The sequence below is a fragment of the Rhinopithecus bieti genome, unplaced genomic scaffold, assembly GCF_001698545.2.
Source record: "Rhinopithecus bieti isolate Rb0 unplaced genomic scaffold, ASM169854v2 scaffold_23816, whole genome shotgun sequence".
NCBI classification, from domain to species: Eukaryota; Metazoa; Chordata; class Mammalia; order Primates; family Cercopithecidae; genus Rhinopithecus; species Rhinopithecus bieti.
Genome location: NW_016811019.1, coordinates 566,637 through 589,788, shown reverse-complemented (window position 1 = coordinate 589,788; position 23,152 = coordinate 566,637). Strand labels below are relative to the sequence as shown.

Genomic DNA, 23,152 nt, shown 5'->3' with positions numbered 1-23,152 from the left:
CCACCACGCTCGGCAAATTTTTGTATTTTTAGTAGAGTCGGGGTTTTACCATGTTGGCCAGGCTGTTCTCGAACTCCTGATCTAAAGTGATCCACCCACCTCGGCCTCCCAAAGTGCTGGGATTACAGACGTGAGCCACTGTGCCCGGCCTTGGGGCCGATTCTTATTCCTTATTCCTCTTAGTCTAGGAAAGGATGGGGTTGGAAGAGCAGGGACTGGTGTCTCATTGCCACAGGGCCAGGAAGCCTGGGGACCGAGCCACACTTGGCCCTCTACCTTCTCTGCCTGCAGGGGCAGGTTTGTGTATGCTTTTGCCCAGTCAGCCTTTGGGACTCTGAGCCCCAAGCACAGCTCCCAAGGCCATCAGAATCATTCATGCTGTCAGAGTATTCCCCTAAGAAGTCACTTGTCCCTGTAGGGCATCACACAGCTCTGGCCTGGCATTGCCTCCCATCTGTGATGGGGCAGGTGGTCCTGGGGGAAGCAGACCTCACCTCTCACTGAGAGCAGGGTAGCCTTGATGCCTTCAGGAAATAGTTCACTTCTGCTGGAGCTGGGGTCAGCTGGAGGCCCGGGGATAGGCTCCTGGGCCAGAGGCTGCTGTGGGCTGCTCTGGGTGCTCCACCCTATTGGTCTGGGCTAATGCCCACTCCTGTGGTTGGATGGGGAGGGCCACTGCTCTGGGCCTGGGAATCATTATGGTCACTGAATGGTGGGAAATCACTGTGGTCACACCCCTCCTCCTCCCGCTCCTCCGTCCCAGCCCTAACCAAGGTGCCACAGCCCCTCACCTGCAGAACTGGCGAGAGTGGTTCATGTTTGGGCCCGCCTTAATGTTTCCTTTCTCAGGGTCGTAGATGGTGGTGGCTCTGGCATAAGCCCCGCCCAGGATGAAAACGAAGCCATTGAGCGTGACAGCGGGGGCATACTTGTTGTCTGTGAGAAGAGCAGAGCAGGCAGGTCATGGCATCTTGTCTCGGACTTCCCTCTCCTTTTCTTTCCCAGCAGACCCTCCAGGGAAGGAAGCTGGAAAGACTTCCAAAAAGTGACTGATTGGCCTGGAGACAGGTCCGGGGCCCAGGGGAACCTGGAGCCTTGACTCACTCGCCCTTCTCCAGACACCTGAGCTGGGGGCGCAGCAACTCCTGCCACCCTCTAGATCTGGGTCTGCAGAGCTGTTGGGCTTAGCCTGACTTCTGGGCATGGATACTGAACAAATCAGCGAGGCAGGGGTGCGACCCTGGCCCTGGGCTGAGGACATCACTGGTTCTCACCAATCATTGGGGACTCGATGAAGCTCCACGTGTTGGTCTGAGGAACGTAAGACTGGAGGACACCGGCAGCTCGGCCTGCCTCATTCACCCCACCAAACACGTAGATTTTGCCACCACACACTGTGGCTGCGGCAGAGTGCACTGCCTTGGGCAGAGGGGCCACGGCCTCCCATTGGTTTGTGATGGTGTCATACCTGCAGGAGAGGAGAAAAAGAGCCCAGGGTCAAGATGGACCTTGTGCAGGGCAGAGGTCACAAGCAAGGGCAGCAGACTACCATCTGCTCCTCGCCCTCAGCATGGCCAGCATAGCCTGAGATCACATACTGTGATGAGACACTCAAGGCCTTGTAGGGTCTGGTCCAAATTAGCTCTCTCAGCCTTCCTCTGGAACATCAGTGGGCTCTTTCTGTCTGTGGCAGCCTCTGTGCAGAATTCCTGTCTCCACCCCTTTGCTCACACAGTGCTCCCCTCCTCTATCCAGCTCAATCCTGCCCTTGCATTTGGCAATGCTGCACTGAGCATGTGCTTTATAGCTAGGCCCTGGGCTGGAAACTGGAGAAACGTGCTGGATGAAGCACCATTCATGCCCTCAAGGCGTTTATGGCCTCATGAGGAAGGCAAGCCAAATAAAACACACAAAGAACAATTACATGCAGGATGCTGAATGGTCTGAAGGCGAGAAACCCAAGGTGCACACGGCAGGGAGCACCCAGCAGCTCCAATAGGTCATATTAGCTTCCTAGAGGTGCCGATAACCAGGCTGGGCCTTGAAGGGTGAATAAGCTACTAGCTAGGTGGATGGGAAGCAGAGCTGAGTGGGCACAGGGAAAGCATTACAGGTGAAGGGAGAGCAGTAGGCAAAGGTGGCATTTTGGGAGAATTTAGAGTGCAGACAGTCCCTGACTTACGATTTTTCAACTTTATGATGGTGCAGAACGATTGCAATTTTGATGTAATGTGCAGTGTTCAATAAAATCCAGGAGATATTTGACATTTTATTATAAAATAGGCTTTGTGTTAGATGCTCTTGCCCAGCTGTAGGCTAATGTAAGTGTTCAGAGCATGTTTAAGGTAAGCTGGCTAAACTATGATGTTCAGTAGGACAGGTGTATTAGATGTATTTTTGATTTAGAATATTTTCAACTTACAATGAGTTTATCAGGAAATAACCCCATTGTCAGTCAAGGTGCTTCCATAGTATGGAAGCATTTGGCAATGCTGCACTGAGCATGTGCTTTATAGCTAGGCCCTGGGCTGGAAACTGGAGAAACGTGCTGGATGAAGCACCATTCATGCCCTCAAGGCGCTTATGGCCTCATGAGGAAGGCAAGCCAAATAAAACACACAAAGAACAATTACATGCAGGATGCTGAGTGGTCTGAAGGCGAGAAACCCAAGGTGCACACGGCAGGGAGCACCCAGCAGCTCCAATAGGTCATATTAGCTTCCTAGAGGTGCTATTCAAGCTGGGACTACAGGTGTGCACCATCATGCCTGGCTAATTTTTTGATTTTTCATAGAGATGAGGTCTCCCTATGTTGCCCAGGCTGGTCCTGAACCCTTGAGCTTAAGCAATCCTCCCACCTTGGCCTCCTAAAATGCTGGGATTACAGATGTGAGCCACAGTGCCTGCTGTCCTGAAGGTTTTAAGCAGGGAAATAATGTGATCAAATTTGGCCTCTAGAGAGATCACTGTGTCTGCAGGGTGGAGTATGTCCTGGAGTGAGGAGGTCAGAAGCAGGGAGACTAGTTAGACTAATCTGCACAAGAAACTTGGTGAGATGTGACAGTGGCTGGGACCAAGGGATGACAAGAGTATGAGGACACGGGAACAGGAGAGGCAAATGGGTGTGGCTGCTCATTGATGAGATGCTGGTGCTAAAGAAGACAGTTGCCAAGAATGGTTCAGGGTCTGGCTTGGGAGACTGGTGGATGGTGACATGACTGGTGGGATGGGGAGGTTGAGGGAGGAGGGTGATTTCAGTTTTTTTCACAGGAAGTTTACAGTATTGTGGGCAACAGACTGGGGATGTGCAGCAGACAGTCAGATATTTGGGTGTAGATTAAATATTCAGCTGTGGGATCTTTGGCACAAAGCTGGAAATGGAAGCTCAGGAGTGCGTTGGGGAGATGTGAAGTGCGTGGGGGCTGAGGACAAACTGGGGAAATGTAGCCTTTAAAAGGGGAGCTGAGAGGCATCCTCGGAGGGCAGCCAAGGTCCCAACAGTGAGTGAGTGGCTATGCCCCCAAAGGCGAGGGCTTCAAGGATGGAGGATGGAATCTCCAGCAGGCCACTGCTCTGTAGTCAAGGGCACTTCAACTGGAACAAGAGGTGCAGAAGCCATTTGTGTCAGTGGAGACCGTGGGTGTAGACTTCTTTTGGAAGAAACTTAGCTGTGAAGAGGCACAGAAGGTAGGACCTAGAAAAGAATCCGGAGCTGAGAGGGGTCAATGGAATGCTGATGAATGTTTAACAGCCAGCTCTCTAGGGAAAACGTCATGGTTTGTAGCATTTGCTGGTTTCTGCGATGTCACTCCTCCCACTTGGTTGATTTCAAGCTACCATAGGGACGTTGCTGAACATGGAGTTGGAAAGAGATGTGCTGTGGCCACCATTCTCTGGAATCTCCTCCCTGGAGAGGTGCAGTAGGCATATATAAACCTCAAGGCCCAAGAGAGTAGTAAAATGTAGTAAAAAATTAGGAATTGATGAATTGTGAGTATGAATTACCTTTGTTTTAAATTGTGTACATAATTTTAATAATTAGAAATTGTTAAATTTTGTGGTTAACAACTGGCTCAGAGTTCCTGTAATTTTAACATTCAGATCTCACGAGCCAGCGAAAAACAGGTCTTGTTTTAACTTTTAAGGGGAATGTTTAATTGTGTGTACATGCTAAAATAGGAAGGCGTCTAACTGGATAATGAAAGATTAAATGTATATGAAAGAGAGGGGAGAGCTGATGATGGAAGCTTCCAGGAGGTGGATGCAAATGGAATCCAAAGTGTGGAGGGAATGTGGAGTCCATTTGCACAGGAGAAAGGAAGTCAAGGATGGCACGAGTGTAGCTGTATTTGTAGGAGTGACCACAGGAAGGTGAGCAAGTTCTTGACTGATGGCTCCATTTTCTCTGTGAAGCAGGAGTCAGAGTTGACCAAAGTAGTGGGGGAGTCTGTAGGGTCAGCTCTCTGAGGAGAGAGGTCAAGACAGGAAATAACTGCTCTTGAGAGTGGGAGAAAGTGCTGAAGAAGGAAACCCAGAAAGGCTGCCTTGCAGCGTGAAGGAGCCGGTAGCAGATGGGGGCCTTCCCTTCCCATGTGGTGGGGCCAGTGTGTTGTGGAGTGGGATTTCCTCCATCAGCATTCAGCCCCCAGGGCTGGGCGCCGAGAAGGCAAACGGTTGGATTGAACAGCTCTGCTGATGTGGGGTGCAGGACAAAGCAGCAGAGGAAGAGGATGAAATGACAGAATATGAGTTCCAGACAAGACAGGGGAGAAAGGACAACAGGAGGCAGCTGCTGGGAAAACCAGACTTGGGGTTCAGCAGCCTGGCCAGGTCACTGGGAGGTCTGAGGTCTTACTTCACGGGGAAGTTGGAATATTGGTCCTCAGTGTTTCTGTTGGGTTCCTTGGGGGCTGCTCTCCCAACTCCAGTTGCCTCCATACTTAGGCCCTCCCAGCGGGGGACATCTACCACCCACTACACTGCTCACTGTTCGGTGAGTGCCTGGACGCAACTCGAGGCCTGGGCATGGCGTGGTGTGCCACCAGGGTTGGGTCTGTCCCCAGCACATCTTTCCTGGGAGGCACACGGGGCCTGCTTTCTTTCTGTGAGCCTCCTTGGGGCACCAGCCATAACTCGGTCACAGCCCAGAGCCCCAGGAAGCTGGCCTCCCAGAGCCTGTGCGTCTGCCTCCGAGCGAGGGTGATATGATGTCCAGTTCTGTACTTGGATTTGAGAAGAGGCTGGAATGTCTCAAAGGGCAGCAGTGGGGCAGATTCAATTAAGCCCCAGACGAATGATATGTGGCTTATATGCAGTGGAGTAAGTGTCTTTTTGGACAGTGTCAGAAGTTCAGATATCTGCTTTTTAAGCCAATATGGCAGGGCTCCAAAGAGCTCCTGCAGAAGGAGCTGGGAGACAGTGGAAGATTATGTGGCTGTTAGTCCTCAGTCTTTCAGTATGATGGCACATCGCACCAAATGTGAATTTCCTGAGAGCTTGTTATTCCAGGTGGCTGATTGCCAAGCCATGAGCCCTCCCGTCAGCTCAATCTGTCAGCTTCCTGCTTGAGAAGGATATGCTAATGACATGCAAATGACCCCGCCGAGTGAGGCGCTCTGCTATCATTTATCCAGTAACCACAGCGACTGCAATATATTGCTATAAAATATTAGACCCAGTTATTTATATAATGATATAATACAGGTTTGTCTATTGCGCTGTTGTCTTAATCTATAATTATATAATCTTGCTCTATTTCTGTAATACCGTAATGTAATATAATTATAATGCACCATATATCTCATTCATTATCAATATAATAGCCATTTGTACCATTAGTGCTTCCTGGGGAACAAAGCACCCTCGTGTCTATCCCCATTACCCTGACCTTCCTGTCACCCTGACTTCTCATCATTGCCACTGTGTGCCACAGAAAGCAACTCACCCGAAGGGGGTCTAGCTACACTTCTTGGAAAGCAGTGAGTGCTCCTTCGCCTGCACCCTCCAACCAACTTGCATGCACACTGCCCAGGGGTCTTCAAGCCTGCACTACCCCTGCAAGGACAGCTGGCAGAGTCCGGTGGGCTGAGGAAGGGCTCAGGGCCCTTCAGGGAACCCTTTTGTCCTGGACGGCTCCATCATCTCTTGGGGCTCCCGGGGTGGTCTTGCTCACACTGTGCCCACGCTGACCTTTCACGGCCAGAAGGAAGGCCTCGCCCCCCAGGGAAGGCCCAAACAGGCAACCCCTGGGCCTTGCAGAACTGCTCCAGGACCCCAGAAAAGCTGAGCTTGTCTCACTGCTTAGTTGGTGCATTTGATCCTTGAACAAATCTCTATATTTATCAACAAGTATAAGTTTGCAAAATGAGTAATCAGTGTCTTAGGAGATTAAAAATAGCTGACAAAAGCAAGACAGAATGACGGATCCAGCTCAGTTTACTCCTACAGAGAAAATGTCTCCTTTTTCATGTATTTATTATTGGATGACAAATGATCGGAAGCGGATGCTTCCAGAATGCTTGGGGTATGCATAGCTGGGCAGTGGGTCACACTGAAGGCCGCCAGCACCGGGGCCAACCCAGGTCCAGCAACAGCGCTAATATCCTCATCATCACCCAGGAATGCCCACGATTGCCAGATCAATATGACAATTAAATGTTGTTACTGAGCCGTCTCTGGGCTCCACTTGGGGGAGTTAAAAGCCCACAATGAGCATTCAGAGCCTGTCTCACTCTGTAAGCCATCTTTGCTGTAACATTTGTCAAGTGTCCAATTAGCCACCAAGGGGGAAAAATACAAATTGAGGGGTATGTGTGGCTTCATAGGCAACATGATGTCCCACGGGAAGATGTGCTTTCTGGTGGCACGTGGCGGTGGGGGTGGTAGGCTCAAGTGCAGGAAGGGCTCCGGCGATCTTAGCTGTCTCCCTGGGTTGTGCTTTGGGCCAGGTCAGCCTGATGGGTTACCCTCCAGGCACTAGTTTCTCCAAAAGCAGGACTAAGCCTCCATTCTGCTGCCTGATGAAGCTTCCTGAGCTCTTCCCCCAGGCATCCGTTCTCTGTAAGAACAGTCTCCCTGGCTCAAGGGAAAAGGATTTTGTATTCTCACCTGGAAGCACCCGCTTCAGCCCACACCCCTCATGCCTGTATCTAACCCTCCACAATGGCCTCGGGAGGAAGCCAGCCGGGGACTCCCAGCAGAGGGCAGGTTCACACACGTGGTCCTTTGGCTTTTTTCTTCTGGAAAGTTCTAGAGGGTTGGCCAGAATGTGCTCCCTAAATTGCTTAGTTTGTGTGCAGTGGCCTTTCCCTGTATTATGAACAGATGTCCTGGTGTGTGTGGCTGGAGGGAGGAAGGGAGCTCCCTGGTGTAGGACTCCTGCTTGGCAGGACAAGGAGGCACTGCCACCGGCACGACCCGCATTTTAAACATTGCTTCCAGCTTTGCCCGAAACCCCAGTGGTCTCTGGGCTGGTGCTCATGTGCAGGGTGTTCACTGACTGCCTGGCTGGGAGGGTCTGGCTCATCCCAGGCCTTCTGCAACTGGATCTTGGGCCTCCAGCTTGTCTGACACCTAAATGGGTTGTCGGGACAGAAGCGCCCCATCTCCCATCTCAGCGACTGCAAAGGTGACACAGATGCCCTCCCACCTGCTTGTACCCCACACCCTGGTGCCCCCCGGTGCTATGATTGAAGAGCCTGGGATGACTGCCCTTATGAATGGTCCAGGCTCTGCTCCATCACCACTGAGTGGGTGTCAGGAGGTACAGTGATGTGATTTCAGTTCTTGGTGAGCACAGAGCATACCCCTGTCCTGACCATGGCCTCATACCTCTCCACGTGGTCCACGTTGCCCGCCACGCCAAGTCCCCCGAGGGTGTAAATCTTCCCATCGTAGACGAGGCTATTGTGCCGACAGCGGGGGACTGTCATTCTGGAGACGAGGTTCCAGTTATCAAGCAGGGACATGTAGCACCAGACATCAGCCAGCGTCACCCCTGATTCCATCCCACCTGGAGGCAGTGTGGGAGGCAGAGAGAGCAGGCGGGGTGAGGAGGGGCCTGGGGTCGGCAAGCCCAGCCCCAGGGGCAGAGGAAGCCTTCATCTGCAAAGTAGACACTTCTGGGCCGCAGCCTTCCTCGGCCCGGACATGGGGAGCAGTCTCCTTGGGATCCCCATGCCTGGTCCCGCCCCAGCCCCGGGGGGCCTCACCTGAGAGGTAGATGTTGTCCCCGGCACTCACTACACTGAAGAACTCGCGGTCGTAGAAGGGCAGTGAGGCTAAGGGGTACCACTTGTTGTTCTGTGGGTTCCAGCAGGTGACGGCCACCAGCGAGCGCTGGGTCATCCCCACCATCTGACGGCCCCCAACCAGGACGATGACCTCAGCCACACCTGCAGGGACATGGATGGGCGCCCTTGGGACACACCCGAAGACTGTCGGCATCTGTGCCTGGCACCTCACTGGGACCACTGAGCCTAAGACACTGCTTCTGGGGAGGTTCGGGGCGTGCCCCTTCAAACCTGCGGAGAGGCGTGGCCGGGTTCTGGGTGTCTGCATCTCCTGGCGGGCGTGGGGCAGCATATGGTAGCGTTTGGCCTCGTTCACCAGGTCCCGGCAGGCTTCTGATGACTTGATCAGCTCTTCATTGTCAACCACATTGAGCAGATAGCTGGGGTGGATGAAGGGGAGGCGGACCACGGCCAGAAGCTCGGCTGCATACTGCAGGGTAAAGGAGACATGGAATCTTCTTAGACTAGCAAGAGAGAGCCACCTCCTGGAAGGAAAGAAATGGTGTGTGGCTGCACAAGAACGTGTAATTCCAGGCTGTGTCGGGCTTGGGAGTGTAGATGCTCTGCTAGCCTAGACAGAGGTAAAGGGAGGTACTGTCAGCTGGAGGTGTGGAGGGGAGGGCAGGGAGCACAGGGGTGGGGAGGGGAGGCTGGCAGGCTGCAGCCAGCCCTGCAGGAGTGGGAGCACCTGTTCATCCCCCCAGCACCCCATTCTCGCACTCCACTCTGGGCTGTGGACCCCCGCTGCAGATCAGGCCACTGGGGGTAGGGGCGGGGTGGTTAAAATGAGGAAGACACGATTATTAAAGAGCCGTGAGTATGGCAAGGACTCAGGAACAGGTGGGAGGACCCAGGAAAGCTTCAAGGAGATGGCGACTGTTGAGCTTGCCAAGTTCCAGCCGTGGAAGCCTGTGTGTCCCCAGCACCAAAAACTCTTTCAGTGGTGTCCCACGTCCCACAGCCTCAAACTGTCACCCTGCACTGAGGAGGTTTCACAGGCTCACTTGAATCTCCCCTCCTAAGAAACTCTGCTCATCACTCTACTTTCGTTTCATCCCATGAGTAACTGGCGACCACCATAGGCCAGGCATGAAGCTCATCACTGGGGGTACAAGGACCAATGCGACCCAGTCTCTGACCTCAAGGGGTAGGCAGTTTAAAGGGGATCTGCTACAAAAAATTCACGGGGGGCAAGAGGAGGGTCTAGTGAGGGTTTGTAGTGGATGCAGGAGTAAGAGGTTTTGCAGAGGGAATGGCGTCTGGATGGGGTATGCAAAATGGGCAGACTTCTGCCAGGCACAAGGTGGAGGGGAGGGCAGACATTCGAAGCCTGTGTAGAGGTGTCAGAGAATGAAAGAGAATGGTGTGTCTGGAGAATTGTATGGGGTTTATTCTTACAAGATGCAACAGGATTTTGTTGAGGAGGCGTTTAGGGAGACAGGGAGAAGTGAGAGGAGAGAGGCTGGGGAGGCCAGCTCATGCTCAACAAGAACCGCACAGTTTCCCCTGTGGGGTCGATGAGGCAACTGACGAGGGGTTTGAGCAGACGGATGAGATGTTCAGTGTGCTTTTAGAGAGAACGCTCAGGCTGGAGGGCGGAAAATGGATTTGGAGGGAGCAAGACAGAGGCAGGGAAACCACTTAGGAGGTGCTGCAGTAATCCTGGCGAGAGGAGGAAGGTCTCGATGGAGAGAGGGAAGTCGATTCACTTAAAGGGGAGGAAGGAAGCTAGGCTTCAGTTTTGGGGACCAGGTGTGGCTGAAATCAGGAGCACAGGAAGAAGCGTAGGCTTTGGGCTTGGTGAATTAGATGGATCTGCGGGACATTCTGCTGGAGAGGCCCAGAAGGCCACTGAGCAGAGGGGTCTGGAGCTCAGGAGAGGGTTCTGAGCCCGAGACACAGATCTGGGAGTCACAGGGAATTGTGGCCGTCACTGTCATTAGCTGCCCCATCTAACTTCCTACTCTGAAAAAAAACCCTGCTTTCCCACCTGATCTGAGGACTCCTTTCTCCGGGGCTCAGTGGCTAGGTCTGGGGCAGGAGCCCTCTCTGTATCTTCTGTTTACCCAACACAGTCTCCCCAGGACCTCACATTCTCCCCCTTGCTGAGTACAGGGGTTTCCATTTGGTCCATCAGGGGCTGTCCATCCCCTCAACAACTGAAGCAGGTGTGGGCTCCTCCAGCTGGGTCTGCATTCCTAGGAGCCCCAGAGCCCCCTGGCTCAGGCACCCACTTCTTCCTGCAGAGTGCAGGTGCTGCGGCTCTTGGCCCACTTAGGTCTCCTTTGGGGTGGAATGCCAGCCCTTGAGGTTCTTTGGTGACTGGTTTCTCATCTCTCTGCCCTCCCTTCTCCTCTCTGCCACTCAGGGGGAGCAGGACAAGGAAAGTTCACTTCCTTCATCCTTGATGCAGACCCCATTGCCGCAGGGGGAGCCCAAACCCAGAGAGAAGGGGCGGGGGCAGGGCAGGCCCCACCTGTGTGCGTGTCGCGGGGTCCTTCTTGATCCACTTGATGACCGTCTCATACACCAGCTCCTCGGCCTTGGTGTTGAGGCTGTCGTTGGAGACGTAGGCGATGAAGTCGTCCTTGGAGATGCTGAGGATCTCCTCCTGGGCAGCCACTTCGGGGAAGATCTGCAGTGCGAAGGCCTTGGCCATGTGGTAGAGCTCGCTGCACTGCATGGCCTCGGCCATGGCCAGCACACCCAGGCAGTTGCTGGCCGTCAGCTGCTTCTCTGGGGGCAAGAGCACAGGAACACTGAGCCAAGGGCCCTGGAAGCAGTTGCCACCTGTTCCCATCGCTGTCACCCTGGATCCTTCTCTGAACCCACATCCTAGGGACCCTGCCTCCAGCATTCAGAGTCCCTGCAGGCCCCCTTCCTGGGTGTCTGGAGCCTTCGATCCTTCTCCTGGGTTCTCCCCTACCCCATCTCATGCTGATTCCCAGGGGCCTCCCTCTGTGTGCACAGGTCCTGGCAGAAGGACCGAGACTGGGAGGCATGGAGTGCGAGAGTCCTGCTCAGAGCCTGGGCCTGGGCTGAGGTCAGGAGTCACACTGTCGCTGAGGCTGAGGGTAGCACTGAGGCTTACAGCATCTTCCATGTTGTATGTCTTCGATGCCAGGCATGTCTGCGGTCCCAGACTCCTTCGTTAAGCTGTGTCAGCTATAGTGCCCCTCATGCACCTCCCAGCTTCTTGCACCTCCCCACCCAATCTGGCCCGCTAGGCTCTGGGGTCCATCTGGCCAGCTCTCCTGGGCTTAGTGGCTAGGTCCGGGGTGGGAGCCATCTCCATACCCTGTTTACCCAATACTGTCCCTCCCAGGGCCTCACACTCTTCCCCCTTCATGCTAGTAGTTCTTCCAGCCTAGGTGTGTCTGGGTTCTTGGAGGCCTATCTGTGTGCGAGCCTCATCGCTGCCATGGTTCCCGGCACTTTGAGACTGCCTGGTGCCCCTCTGTCCTCACGGATCTGCCCCATCGCTAGGCTGGGCTCTGGCTTTCTCTCGGCACTCCACACCCCAGGCCACTGGTTCTTTGGGGGCTTTCGTCTTTGTCCCTCCCTCACCTTGCCGTCGCCCATGCGGGGCAGCATCAAGTGTAAAGGCAGCATGTTGTTTGGCTCAGGGACCCCCCGGGAGTTCCTGACACTCAGTCCCCATTCTGGGCAGCAGACATGGGTACTCAAGGGACAGTTCAGATGTCTAGGCCTGGGCAGACATCTGGGGCGGCCCAGACATGAATACGGTAAAGGGAAAGCAACTTTGGGCTGCTTTGTTCCGGGTCTAGAGAACAGGGCGGTGAGGCCAGGGCAGCGGCCTCTCCCCACAAGCAGATCACGTGCACAGCCCTCATGGTACCGTTGGTTCCCACAAGGCCTGGCGGGGCACAGTGCGCCTCTCCCACCTACAGAGAAATGACACGGAATCCCCTTCATTTCATGCCAGGGAAAGACAGCCTTTGCATGTGGTTATCCAAATTGCCATCTTAAAACAGCCCTGCCAAACCCAGCCACATGTGAGGGAGCTTCGGGTGTGCACACACAGCCCTCCCCGCTCAGTCCTTGCTGTTTATGGAGTTGTCTGCCTATCTGCACTCCTCCCCGCAAGCGACACACATGGCCTCCGGGCTCACCGAGAAAGGACACACAGACTTTGCAGAAGGTGTGGAACTGGAACTTGCTGGCTGCCTCCAGCAGTGTCTTGGCGTTGGCCGAGTCGATGACCAGGGAGCCCGTGTAGACAAACTCCAGCAGCAACTCCAGGACGTCTGCTTGCAGGTTCGACAGGACGAGCTCCAACTTCTCCCGGCCGCCCTGGCCGCTGTCTTGCACGGACCTAGGAACAGAGACCAGGGTGTCCTTACCTGCCGCCCCACGGCCATCGTGCCGCTTCCTCACAGGGCTAGATCTCCCTGCACACCTTGGTCACGCCCTTGGTTTTAGGACTCAAAGGACACAGCAATGACACACCTGAACCTAATGCTCTGACACGGGATCTGAAAGAGAAGAGTCTGACCAGAGACGCCCAAAAGAACAGAAAACCCTGCTTATCACTACTCGGCATGTCCATGCAAAAAAAGATGCAAATCAAAAAGCATGAGCTATGGATGGGGACGAGGACCAGGACTGGCCTCAAAGGGAAACAATACGGTTCAGCCCACTGCAGGCCCTGGCGTCTCCACCAAAGCAGGCCGACGCATCCCAGCCCGGCCTTGCCTGCCTTGGGTGGCAGATTCTCCAGTGTGACCCAGGCTTGGGAGGCTCCCAACTGGCTGTGATCCCAGCCAATCCAGAGATATCCTCTGATCGCCCCAAGACCGAGGGCCCCAAGTTGCCCCAGAACCTTCTCCAACCCCACCTCTTTCCAAAAACATATTGTTTCCTTTTAGGCATGGAAAGGAAGCCCTTCATGACATTGCTTTGAAACTGAGGACAAGACGAGATAGACGGACAGAATGGTCAGAGCCGGGAGGAGGGGAGAGGAAACAACCAAGGACTTCCGCCACAGACAGCCAGCAGCCATGACCTGGGGCCTGGCCCGGGGCGGGGCCCTCCTGCCACATGGAACACGGGGTCAGAGGTCAGAGTGGCCTGTGTGTAGAGTGTGCATCGGGCTGGGGAACTGGGGGGAGCAGGGGAGGGACACAAATATATCAATCTGTTTATATCTGGTGTCTACAGGAATACAAAACCATTGCAAAGGCTCCTAAGGCCTGGCAGCCGCCCCTAAAGCTGGACCTGGAAGGAAACAGATAAGATGAAGCAAGAGTGACACCGATACATAAGTGACAGCAGCAGTGAAAACACCCGGCGCGTCGGGAGTCCGGAGGCGGCCTCGTAGGCCATCGGCTTGGCTGCCCTGTCCTGGCTCCTCCGAGCAGCCTTGCTTCCTGCCCGGAGCCCGGTCCTGCCTGGGGCTGGGCTCGGCTACGTGGCTGGGAAAGGACCTCTGTGGTCCACTCACTTGCTTCCGAGGAGGCCACAGGGCAAGACGCTTGTGATGGGTCCCTTGTGCGCACCTGTGGCTGGCGGTGGGGCTGTCGAGGTGTCCAGCAAGCGAGCAGGCTGGCTGCAGAGAGCCCAGCTGCTGGGTGTGTGGGTGGGCGGAAAGAGCATAGGGCAGGGAGCTGGGGGCGCTGGGTGCCCGGGCTCTGCCACCGACAGGTGGGCAGCCTTGGCCTCCCGGGCCCTCAGCCTCCTCTTCTGCAAAACAAGAGGGTGGACCTAGATGAGGTCTGAATTCCCGTGGAGATTTTGTGGCAGAGGCTGGAAAATGCCCTTCCCACGAGACTCTTCTCTACATGGCAGTACCTGAAACTCCACCATTAGAGCGACATTCTCTCAGGTCAGGCACCGCCCTCCCAGGGCCTCAGCACAGGCATGGCCAGGAGGAGAGGGGGAGATGCAATCCTGCCACAGAGCCAGCGTCCAGGCTCCCTCCCAGGGCGGCCACGGTAGGCCGTCCCCACACAACAGCTCATCCCACCAGGACCCCAAGGGGCCTCTGCCTCCAAGCCCTGGGCTAGTCCAGAAGGCAGAGGGGGCAAGGTGTGGGCTCCACAGAGGCCCCTCCAAATCCCTGCAACACAGAGTGACTCCTAAAGTGACTTCACACACCTAGTCTTCTGCTGTTGGGATGGATTTCCATACCTCGGTGGCTTTGTTAAGTGTAAAAATAATCCACTACGTGATCACTTGAAACCACAGAAATCCTTAACACCCCCAGCCCCAGAGCCATCTGGTCAATCTCGTACTCCTGTCTTTGCTGCCCGGGCCTCCTGCAAGCTGCTGCCTGGCCTCTCCTCTGCATGCCCCTCTGCCCTGTGGAGGTCACACTGGGCCACAGCCTGCTCCCGAGGCCCCCAGTCACTGCTGCCTTCACCTCTGGCCAGCTCCCTTGTCTACCCAGGAGTCCTTAGGTGGAGGAGCTCAAAGCCAGTGAAGGGCTGAGCCCAGGGGACTTCAGGATGTGCGAGCACACACGCACACAGATGCACTGTGGGGAGGGGTGCTGGGCAGATGGACAGTCCATGGCTGAGTGACAGGTGCGATGGGACCCACATGGCTGCTGAGGGGTGCTGCCTGTCTTGCCCACAGTCTGAGCCAGGGAGTGGGTCCTGGCCGCCAGGCGCAGGAGGAGGGGCAGCAGGTGCCGTAGAGCATCTCAGGTGCTGTCTAGACTGAGGAGGACCCTCGGCTACAGGAGGCATGGCTGTGGCTCTGTTCCTCCTGGCCCCTTGTGAGGGCCACCTATGGGGTGGAGGGGGCGCTGGGCAGATGATCTGCAGGGAATGGCCACAGAGGCACAGGGGAATGTGATGGGGGCTCTGTCAGAATCTGAGTTCAAGGAGGCGACGAGGCCCCAAAGGGCGAGGACTGTGCCTCTTACCAACACACATGGTTCTCATCCACACAGGCCTTTGTGCGTGGCCTGGAGAGCTGTGAGTGGGTGGGGGCGCCTCTCTATCCCTGAACACCAGACTGTCTTGGGACTGGACCCCAGTGCTCCTTAGGCCTCTTCCCTCTGAGCAGGGACCCCAGAGGGACACCCCCGTGATGGGTGACCCTGGTCCCTGAGGAGGGGGCACCGGTGGCTGTACCATCCCTGCCCTGAGCCGTTTCTTGTCCTGTCCTACTGGGCTCCATGGAGTGAATGGCTTGGGGTGCTGCTGGCTCACCAGGTCACGACGTGGCTTTAGAGGGACTGCAGCAGGGCAGACGGGCAGCACTAACCTTCTCTATGAAGCTGACAAAGGGGGGTGGGGTGCAGAGTGAGGGGCAGGCTGGTGCTGCCCAGCCACACGGGCCCCATGGGGTCTGTCAGAAGACCAGAGCTTCCTGGAGTCACCTCCTTCTCAGGGTGGGGGTGCCCAGGAGAGGCCAGAGTTCGGGACGTAGGCTCTGCTCAGCAGAGGAAAGGCTAGGTCCAACTACGGAGATGTTTGCAATCCCACCATAAGCCATGGACTCATCCAGGATTAGAAATGCCCTTCCTTTCACACATCAGGTCGGAGGCGCTCATCCACCCTCACGCACCTCGGCGGTCAGATGTTTCATTTTGCAAGGTGGAACTGGGCACTGTCTGGAGCGATGGGCGGAATCTGTGGGCAGCGGCAGGTGAGGCACAGGCCTGGGGCAGGTGGCTGGTACCCAGCTCTGCTCAGAAGAGAGGACTCTGCCCGTGAATGAACACCTGGACATGTCCTCAGCTGCACAACACATGCATGGGCATGCACGAGTTTCCCTGGGTCTTGGGGATTTGTGTGGCTCAGGCCCACCCTTGGTAACTTGGCGACAGGTGTGGGTCATGCCATTGTGCCAGCATCCAAAGTGAGACATGGGAGTCTCGTTATCTGGCTTCCAAGCCACACCTGTCTACCAAGCAAGGTGGCAGGTGCTGCCACCCACACATGCTCAGGGAAGAGGGTGAAGGGTGTGGGGCTCTGGGCAGGACTTTGCTGGGACCCTTCTGCATGGCCACGGGGCCAGCCAAGCCCAAAGGGACTTGGCCACACCCTGGGAGAGGACACTGAGACCCAGCGCTCCCACTCACGGTCTGACCGTCATCTTTACAAAACACACATCTGGTCGCAACACTCCCAGGCTCCTGTGACCCAGGTCCAGCCTCCCTCCAGCCGCGTCCCCTGCAAGCCACCGTCATGCCTGGCCCTGCAGCAACGTGGAGTCACCTGTGGGACCTGAGACCCCCTCCCGCCTTTCGACCTTGCTCTTCCCCACCTGTCCGCCCGGCCGATGCCTGTTCTTCATAACCCACATCAGATGCCACCTCTCCAAGAAGCCTCCCTGAATGCCCCTCCCCCACAGCCAGGCCCTTGGCCCACGAGTCTCTGAAGCATCATCTCCACTCGTCTCCTTGCCTGTCTGCAGCATGTCCCCACCAGACTGTGGGCTCGGCTGGTGTTTGGTGTGAGTCCTGGCCCCAGGAGGGGCTCCTGTGTGTTTGCTGAGTGACTAGCGAGTGAATGACTTGGATTCCCACATTCTGTCCTGTGGCTCCAGGGCAGGGTGTCTGCACTGGGGTTGGGTCTGGCAGGCACTGTCCTTGCCAGGCTCGGGTGCTGGGTCATTGTCCTCCCTGGGGCTGGAGTGGTAGACACGTCACCTGTCCCAGGCTGGGGGTGGGAGTCTAGCCTGAGCCTCCAAGACAGGAAGCTCAGGGATGCTGGGACAGCAGGGAGGAGTCACCTGCCCTTGGCAGGGCTCACCCAGGGAGGGCCAATGTTGATCCCCACAGAGGTCTGCACCAGGACAGAGGTCCCAGAAATGGTCCCTACTCCCTCCCCTTACAAGAGTGCAGCTGCCTGAGGGGGGAGCCACTGCTTGGGGTCAAAGGGCAGGGCCACAGCTCCGCACTGGGCCAGTCCGGCCGCTGCACAGTAAGTCTCCAGGGTCACGGATGTGAAGGAGACTGAAAAGACATGGTGACATCAGCTTCTCTCTTGACCACCAAGAATGTGAAATTCTCTATGATTTTACACGGCGGGAAAGGAAACCATCTTCCTGTAAAGACTTGGCTTTCTTCCTGAGAAGGCACTTGTTTGCACTCATCAGCACCAATGGTCATGTGTGCTCTGTGGCTGCAAACTAACACGGCGACCTTCAGTCACAGGGCACCCTGGGGCTTGGCTTTGGCTTCCCCTCCTTTTTCCTGTGTGACCCTCCTGTATGCTGAAGGCCCCCCAGCCCCGACTCTACAAACCTCAGACCTCTCTGGGTTCAGATCCATGCACCTGGCTGCCTACAGGTGGCCCAACCTGGGGACCTGGGCGTCCATCAGGCTGTTCAGCTTGACACACCAGATGCTCAACTGCTCATCTCCCCAGCTTTCCCAACGCTGGCCTGTGGACCTGCTCTCCTCCCTGTGACCTCTGGTGCCCATGACACCTCAGCTTCTTGGGTCCTGGTGCTTGCACGTGGGAAGCCTCTCCGTCCTGGTCCTGCCCATCCTCTGCCCATCACTCTGAGGTGTCAGAGCTGCAAGGAGACCTGGGCATCATGTGAACCAATTCTGATTGATAGATGAGAAAGCCCAGGGTGCAGGAGAGGAAGTGACCAGTCTGAGGTCACAGGACAAGTGGCAGAGTCAGGTGTAGGACCCAGGTCTCCTACCTGCAAAGGCGGGGATGTCCTCTCTCCTCCAGCCCCATCCTTTCTGATCAGGGCCACCGAGACACATCCTACTGTTCTCCCGCCTTCAGGTGGGTGTCCCTCACTGCTCTTGACATTACCCACCTCAGACCATGCCCAGGTCCTAGCATGGGGTCAGGGCTCTGGCTTTCAATGTGTGGTCTCTGAAAGCCATCGGAGGGCCCCGTGCTGCTCTCGCCCACCACGTTCTAGCTGGGGACTAGGCTGCCGCTCAGCACTGACCTGCCCCCTTTCTGTCCTCTCCAGCTGGTTTGGAGCCAGGCCCAAGACCCTAGGACGCTCATCCATGATCCGGCAGCCAGATGCGGGCCCCCGCTTCCAGGATTTGTCAAGAGTGGAAGCACAAAGTCCTCCCCGGCCTGGTGAGGGCACTAGACATGTCCCTTCACCCCAGACCACATGCCCCTAACCCCTGTGCTTGGACAGAGAGAGCCCAAGCACCGGGGGCAGGAGACCCAAGGTGTCCATGAGATGGGAAGTCCCAAAGAGCCTGCCCCTTCCTGCGAGGCTGAGGGCCGGCATGTGGCCAGGCGGAGCCCGCCCACAGGGCAGCTGGGCTCTATGTGAAAGGACGGATCGGAGAGGAGATGCCAGCCAGGGATCCATCCTGAAACAAAACACAGTCACTCCGGGGTTAGTTGGCAAGTCCAAACACAGCACTGGGAAGCAGAGGTCCTGTCCTCCCTCTGAGCACAGTCCTGGCTCAGCGTCTGCCCCGGAGAGGCTGCAAGGCAAGAGGAGCAGCGGCGTTAATCTGCTGAGGGCTGAGAGAAATGTGAGCGTTACCCTGGGCTGGCCCCTTGGCTGCTCTCCCTTACTACGGAGCTGGAAGGTGGCCCCTGACTTCTTTGCAAAGGTATGAAGCAGACAAATTAAAAAAATCAACATAATGGAGAAAAAAAAAAGAAGATGCTCATGCACCAATGAGACTCATTCAGGTAGAAATAGCCGGGGCAGAGGGCAGGAGGGAGGGAGCGAGGGTTGACAGAGACCGTGTTTAGGACACACCTGGTCTATGCTCCACAGCGCCGGTTTGGGCTCAGTGCACAAGGATCAGACATGCAGTGTGGCCCAGGCTTTGCTACAGGTCTCTTCTCCCCGACTTGGGCTGGGGAAAAGCAGCCCCGGGGGCACCCTGTGCTCCTCAGCAGGGATGGCCTGATCGACGTGCTTTCCTGGCATTAGTCATCACTGACAGCAGGGACGACGGCAGTGGGGATCCTGCTCTGGTCCAGTGGGGGCAGTGTGCAGTGATCCCTTAAAATGGAGCCTACAATCCCCCTAATCTCAGGGAGGGCTTGTGAGCCACTGAGAACCTGGGATCTCAGGGGTGGGGCGGGGTGTTGTCTACTGCTGGTAGAGGCCCCTGGTGACCAGCAAGGCTGTGGCTGGGGGCAGATGCTGGGGCAGTGGCTGCTCTGAGGCTGTGTGTGAGAGGGTACTGGGAGGAGGAGGAGGAGAGATGGCTACTGGCTCTGTGACAGGGAGTCACGCTTCAGGAACCTGCAAGAGAGGGGAAGAGAAAAGCGACACAAAAGCGTCCTACAAAGGAACAGACCCGACCACAGCTGGAAGGAAGGCAAACCTTTGAATCAGGTCCTTGAAATACAAGCTGCAGGAAGCTAGAACATTTTGGTGGACTTCAAACTCTCTGCCTTCAACAACAATTTTCAGGTCTGTAAACGCTTTCGCTCTGCGTTGCTGGTTCAATTCCTTCAACATTTCTGCAGAACAGAGAAGACAGACAGGGCCAGGTTCCCATTAAGAGTTTTTTTTTTTTTAATTAAAAAAAGTATTTTTTTTTCTTTCAAGAAGTAGAGAAATAGGAAATACTTGATATTGTTTCTTGGCAAGACTGGCTCAACACTGACAGTCAAAAGAAGTCACAAACATAATGCATAAACAAGCAGCCACTGGGAGGGGCTAATAACCAAAGGCATCACAACTTCAAAAAGCAAAAAAACCAAGTATGATACAAAAAATCAAACCCAGAAATTGAAAGGTTGGGGGAGAGAGTCCCATACTGACGATTGGAAACATAGAGAATACATTATCACAGACAACTAAAAACTGTTAAATAACCACGGAGCAAGTTCTCCAAATGCCAATGGGTGCCGATGTATTGGAGACCAAGTCAAGCATGGCATTGTGATGTAAGATGGGCTGGATATGGTTCAAAGGAATCACAACCACAAAACCTGCAAAAACAGCGTCCCTTATGTTAGACACTCACAGCCATGGCATGGGAGCAGACCCCGAGAAAGGAGGGGGCCATGGGAGGCCTGGCAAACACCTCCTTCTGTTTCACATTTGTGGGGACTTTTCGGGAAAGCAAGCAAGCAAGGGACAGGGACCCTCTGCGCCTCCTGCCATGTCCCAGGCGAGTCTCTCAGGACGTCCACCCTCTCCTGGGGCTTTGACATTGGGCAGAGCCTGCTTTACAGCCCAGCAGGTCCCAGGAAGTGGCCTCGGAGGCTCCCACTCTGCTGCGCACCTACCTGTGCCTGGTGTCTCGGACCTGGGGCTGGCACAGACAGTGCCCGGGCCCATGGGCTCCAGACCTGGGGATGTCAGAAGCTTCTCCCAGACCCACCCCAAGGCTTAGAAAGGAGAAGGAGGGAAGAGCCTGCCAGCCACCCTGTTGGGGTTGCACACTCTCTTTCACTGGAAAAAGTTAGGGCCTTCAGGTGACCACTGCTTCCCACAGCCTTGCCTCATCTGCCTGCCCCCAGGACTGCCCTTAATGTTGCTGGTAGCTGTGCATCAGAGGCCCTGATCCTTGGGCCAGAATGACCTGTCTTCAGGCCAGGCGATTTCCCTTAGCAGATGTATGGGAGAGGGTGGCCTGCAGAGCTGAGCCCTGCTCTTCAGCACCCCCTGCCATCGCTCATGCTCCAGCCTCATTGGTTATCGCTGTCCACATGGGCCAGGGCTGGCTGCCCGCCAGGACTTCTTCCTGGCCCCAGCCCTGCTTCTGACACTTGGCCAAGCCCCTTTGCCTCTCTCAGCCTCTACTTCTGTATCTGTAAAATGGGGATTGAGGATCCTGCTTCTGCTCCCTGACGGCCAGGCAGGCCCTTTTGGTGAGGACACACTGGGCTCTGCTGAAGACCAAGGAAGACAGTGGGAGGGGCTCCTGGAGAATATGCCACATGCACGTTCAGGCAGTGGGGTCGGGGGCCCTGCCTTCTGGGAGCCATGGGCAAGGCCGAATCACTGACCCCACCAACCCCAAGTCATGCTGAGTCTGGAGTCGTAGCAGAGCATCTCCAGGGGTGTGGAAGGGGGCTCTGTCTGGGACTTCAGGAAGGATCTACATGGGGCGAGCTCAGACCCGGAGCAAGGAGGGTGGGAGCTAAGACAGAGACCAACAGGCTCAGATCACCAGCGGGAGGGTGCGGGAGGGCGCAGCAGCACGAGGGGGCTGGTGCAGGTGGACAAAAGGGCCCCAACAGGGAACACAATGAGGCGGTGGGCGGGGCCAGATCGCAACAGTCTTGCCTGGGAGCTGCAGCTTCATCCAGGGCACCAGGGAGCCACCGGGGATTCTGGATAGGAAGTGGTGAGGTTAGACTTGGGTTTCAGACAAATCCACACAGAGGCAGGATGGGGAGTGGCTTAGGAAGCCAATGGAGGCAAAGAAGTGCTGTGAGGAGAGTTGAGCCTCGAAGCCAGACCTGAGGGTGAACCTGCACTGGGCCTCCTATCAGCTGTGTGACCTTGGGAAAGGGGACCTACATTCCCAGAGCCTCGGGGTCCGCACTTGTTGAAGGTTCCGTAAGACAGCATGTGGCGGGCACACAGGGAGCTCAGCGTGGGGGAGAGTGCAGTGCTGGTGACGGTGACGGAGGCCGGAATTACACAGCAGCAGCACGACAGAGAAACAGGAGTGTATGGACCCCGTGGGGCTCAGTGCAGGAAGGAAGTGGGGAGGCAGAGGCGTGGAGACCATTGACGGGATTTTGGAGGGGATGGTGGTGGGACATCAGGAAGGGAGGGAACTAGAAGATCAGTTGTGGGGTGGGGCCTGTGGGACACCCGGGGTTTGGGGTAGGAGGCAGTGGATAGAGGCCTGGGCTGGAGAGAGCCTGGCAGTGCCTGCAGACAGCCCGGGCACAGGGGAGACAGCACAGGGCCAGTTGTAGGGCCAGGGCTGGATAAGGCTCAGCTGCCGTACTCACACCTGTCTCCAGAAAGTCACCAGCTGAATTAATGCCCAAACCATGAGCCAGGTAGATGACATCACCTTTTTGAGTGGAGCGAGGTAGATGACGTCACCTTTTTGAGTGAAGTGGTAGGGGAGGGGAGAGAATTCTGGGCTGGGATTCTGAAGACCTGGATCCTGGTTCTTGTTCCAGCATTGCCACTAATTGGTGTGTGACCCTGGGCCAGCCACCCCAGCTTTCTGAGGCTCCGTTTCCTCTAGCACAGAAGGGCAGCGATAACTGCTCGGTAGCCCCCTGGGTGTCACACTGCAGAGAGTGACAGATGTGGCCCCACATGCCTGCAGAGTTAATCGGTGCTTAGGGGCCTGGAAAACACAGCAGCACACACATGCCTACTCCTTCTGGGCCTGAGGCATCCCGAGGGTTTCTGAAGACCTTCCCTTCAAATCGAGGTCCCGGCAGTGATTCTATCAGCAGCCCCAGCCCTGGCCGTGACACCTGCTGCTCCAGGAATTCTGCAGCCAGACCTGGAAGGCGCTTGGAGGTTCAGGTGTCCCCCTCCTAATGTAGGTGCTTTCTGTTCTCTCTGAATCTCACTTGGTGGAAATCTGGATTTAATAGTTGGGGAAGATTATTCACTTTCAGAAGAATTTGTCAATTTATGAAAGCGCTCACCACGGGACTCCTTTTCCCAGCAGGCCCCAAGTGCATTCCAGGTATCGATCGGCTGGTGTGTGCAGGCTGCTGCCCACTGCCTGCCCAGCTGGCAAAGCAGGCTCTCAGGCTGTGCCTTTTGGGGGGTGGCAGACCCAGAATCCACAAGGGGGCACTAGGACCCGCTGGGCACAGGCTGCCCTCCTCCCTGCCCCATGTTTTGGCAAAGGACACTCCCTGATCTCTGAGGAGCTTCCAAGTGAGGTGTGTGGGGGTGCTGTGAGGAGGCCTTCCAACAACAAGGCCTGTTCCCAGGTGTGGGGAGGTCTGCAGGCCTCAGGGCTGGGTCTTCACAGTGGCCTTCCAGAAGCA

The 23,152-nt window shown here is 55.9% G+C and overlaps 1 protein-coding gene across 6 annotated transcripts in view; it reads right to left on the bottom strand.

Moving 5' to 3' along the window:
- KLHL29 (kelch like family member 29) overlaps positions 1 to 23,152 on the bottom strand; it is a 318,957-nt gene that overhangs the window by 4,328 nt on the left and 291,477 nt on the right. For 4 of the 6 annotated variants that reach the window (XM_017893334.1, XM_017893336.1, XM_017893337.1 and 1 more), the window contains 8 exons: positions 19,546 to 19,684; positions 12,425 to 12,627; positions 10,768 to 11,027; positions 8,523 to 8,721; positions 8,211 to 8,393; positions 7,831 to 8,011; positions 1,275 to 1,468; positions 792 to 936 (listed from right to left, as the gene is read on the bottom strand). In XM_017893334.1, coding sequence (XP_017748823.1) covers positions 792 to 936; positions 1,275 to 1,468; positions 7,831 to 8,011; positions 8,211 to 8,393; positions 8,523 to 8,721; positions 10,768 to 11,027; positions 12,425 to 12,627; positions 19,546 to 19,684 — 1,504 coding nt within the window. Of the gene's footprint in view, positions 1 to 334; positions 687 to 791; positions 937 to 1,274; positions 1,469 to 6,471; positions 7,075 to 7,830; positions 8,012 to 8,210; positions 8,394 to 8,522; positions 8,722 to 10,767; positions 11,028 to 12,424; positions 12,628 to 19,545; positions 19,685 to 23,152 lie in introns of those variants that run through there. The other 2 variants (XM_017893335.1, XM_017893339.1) reach the window with 2 other exon arrangements.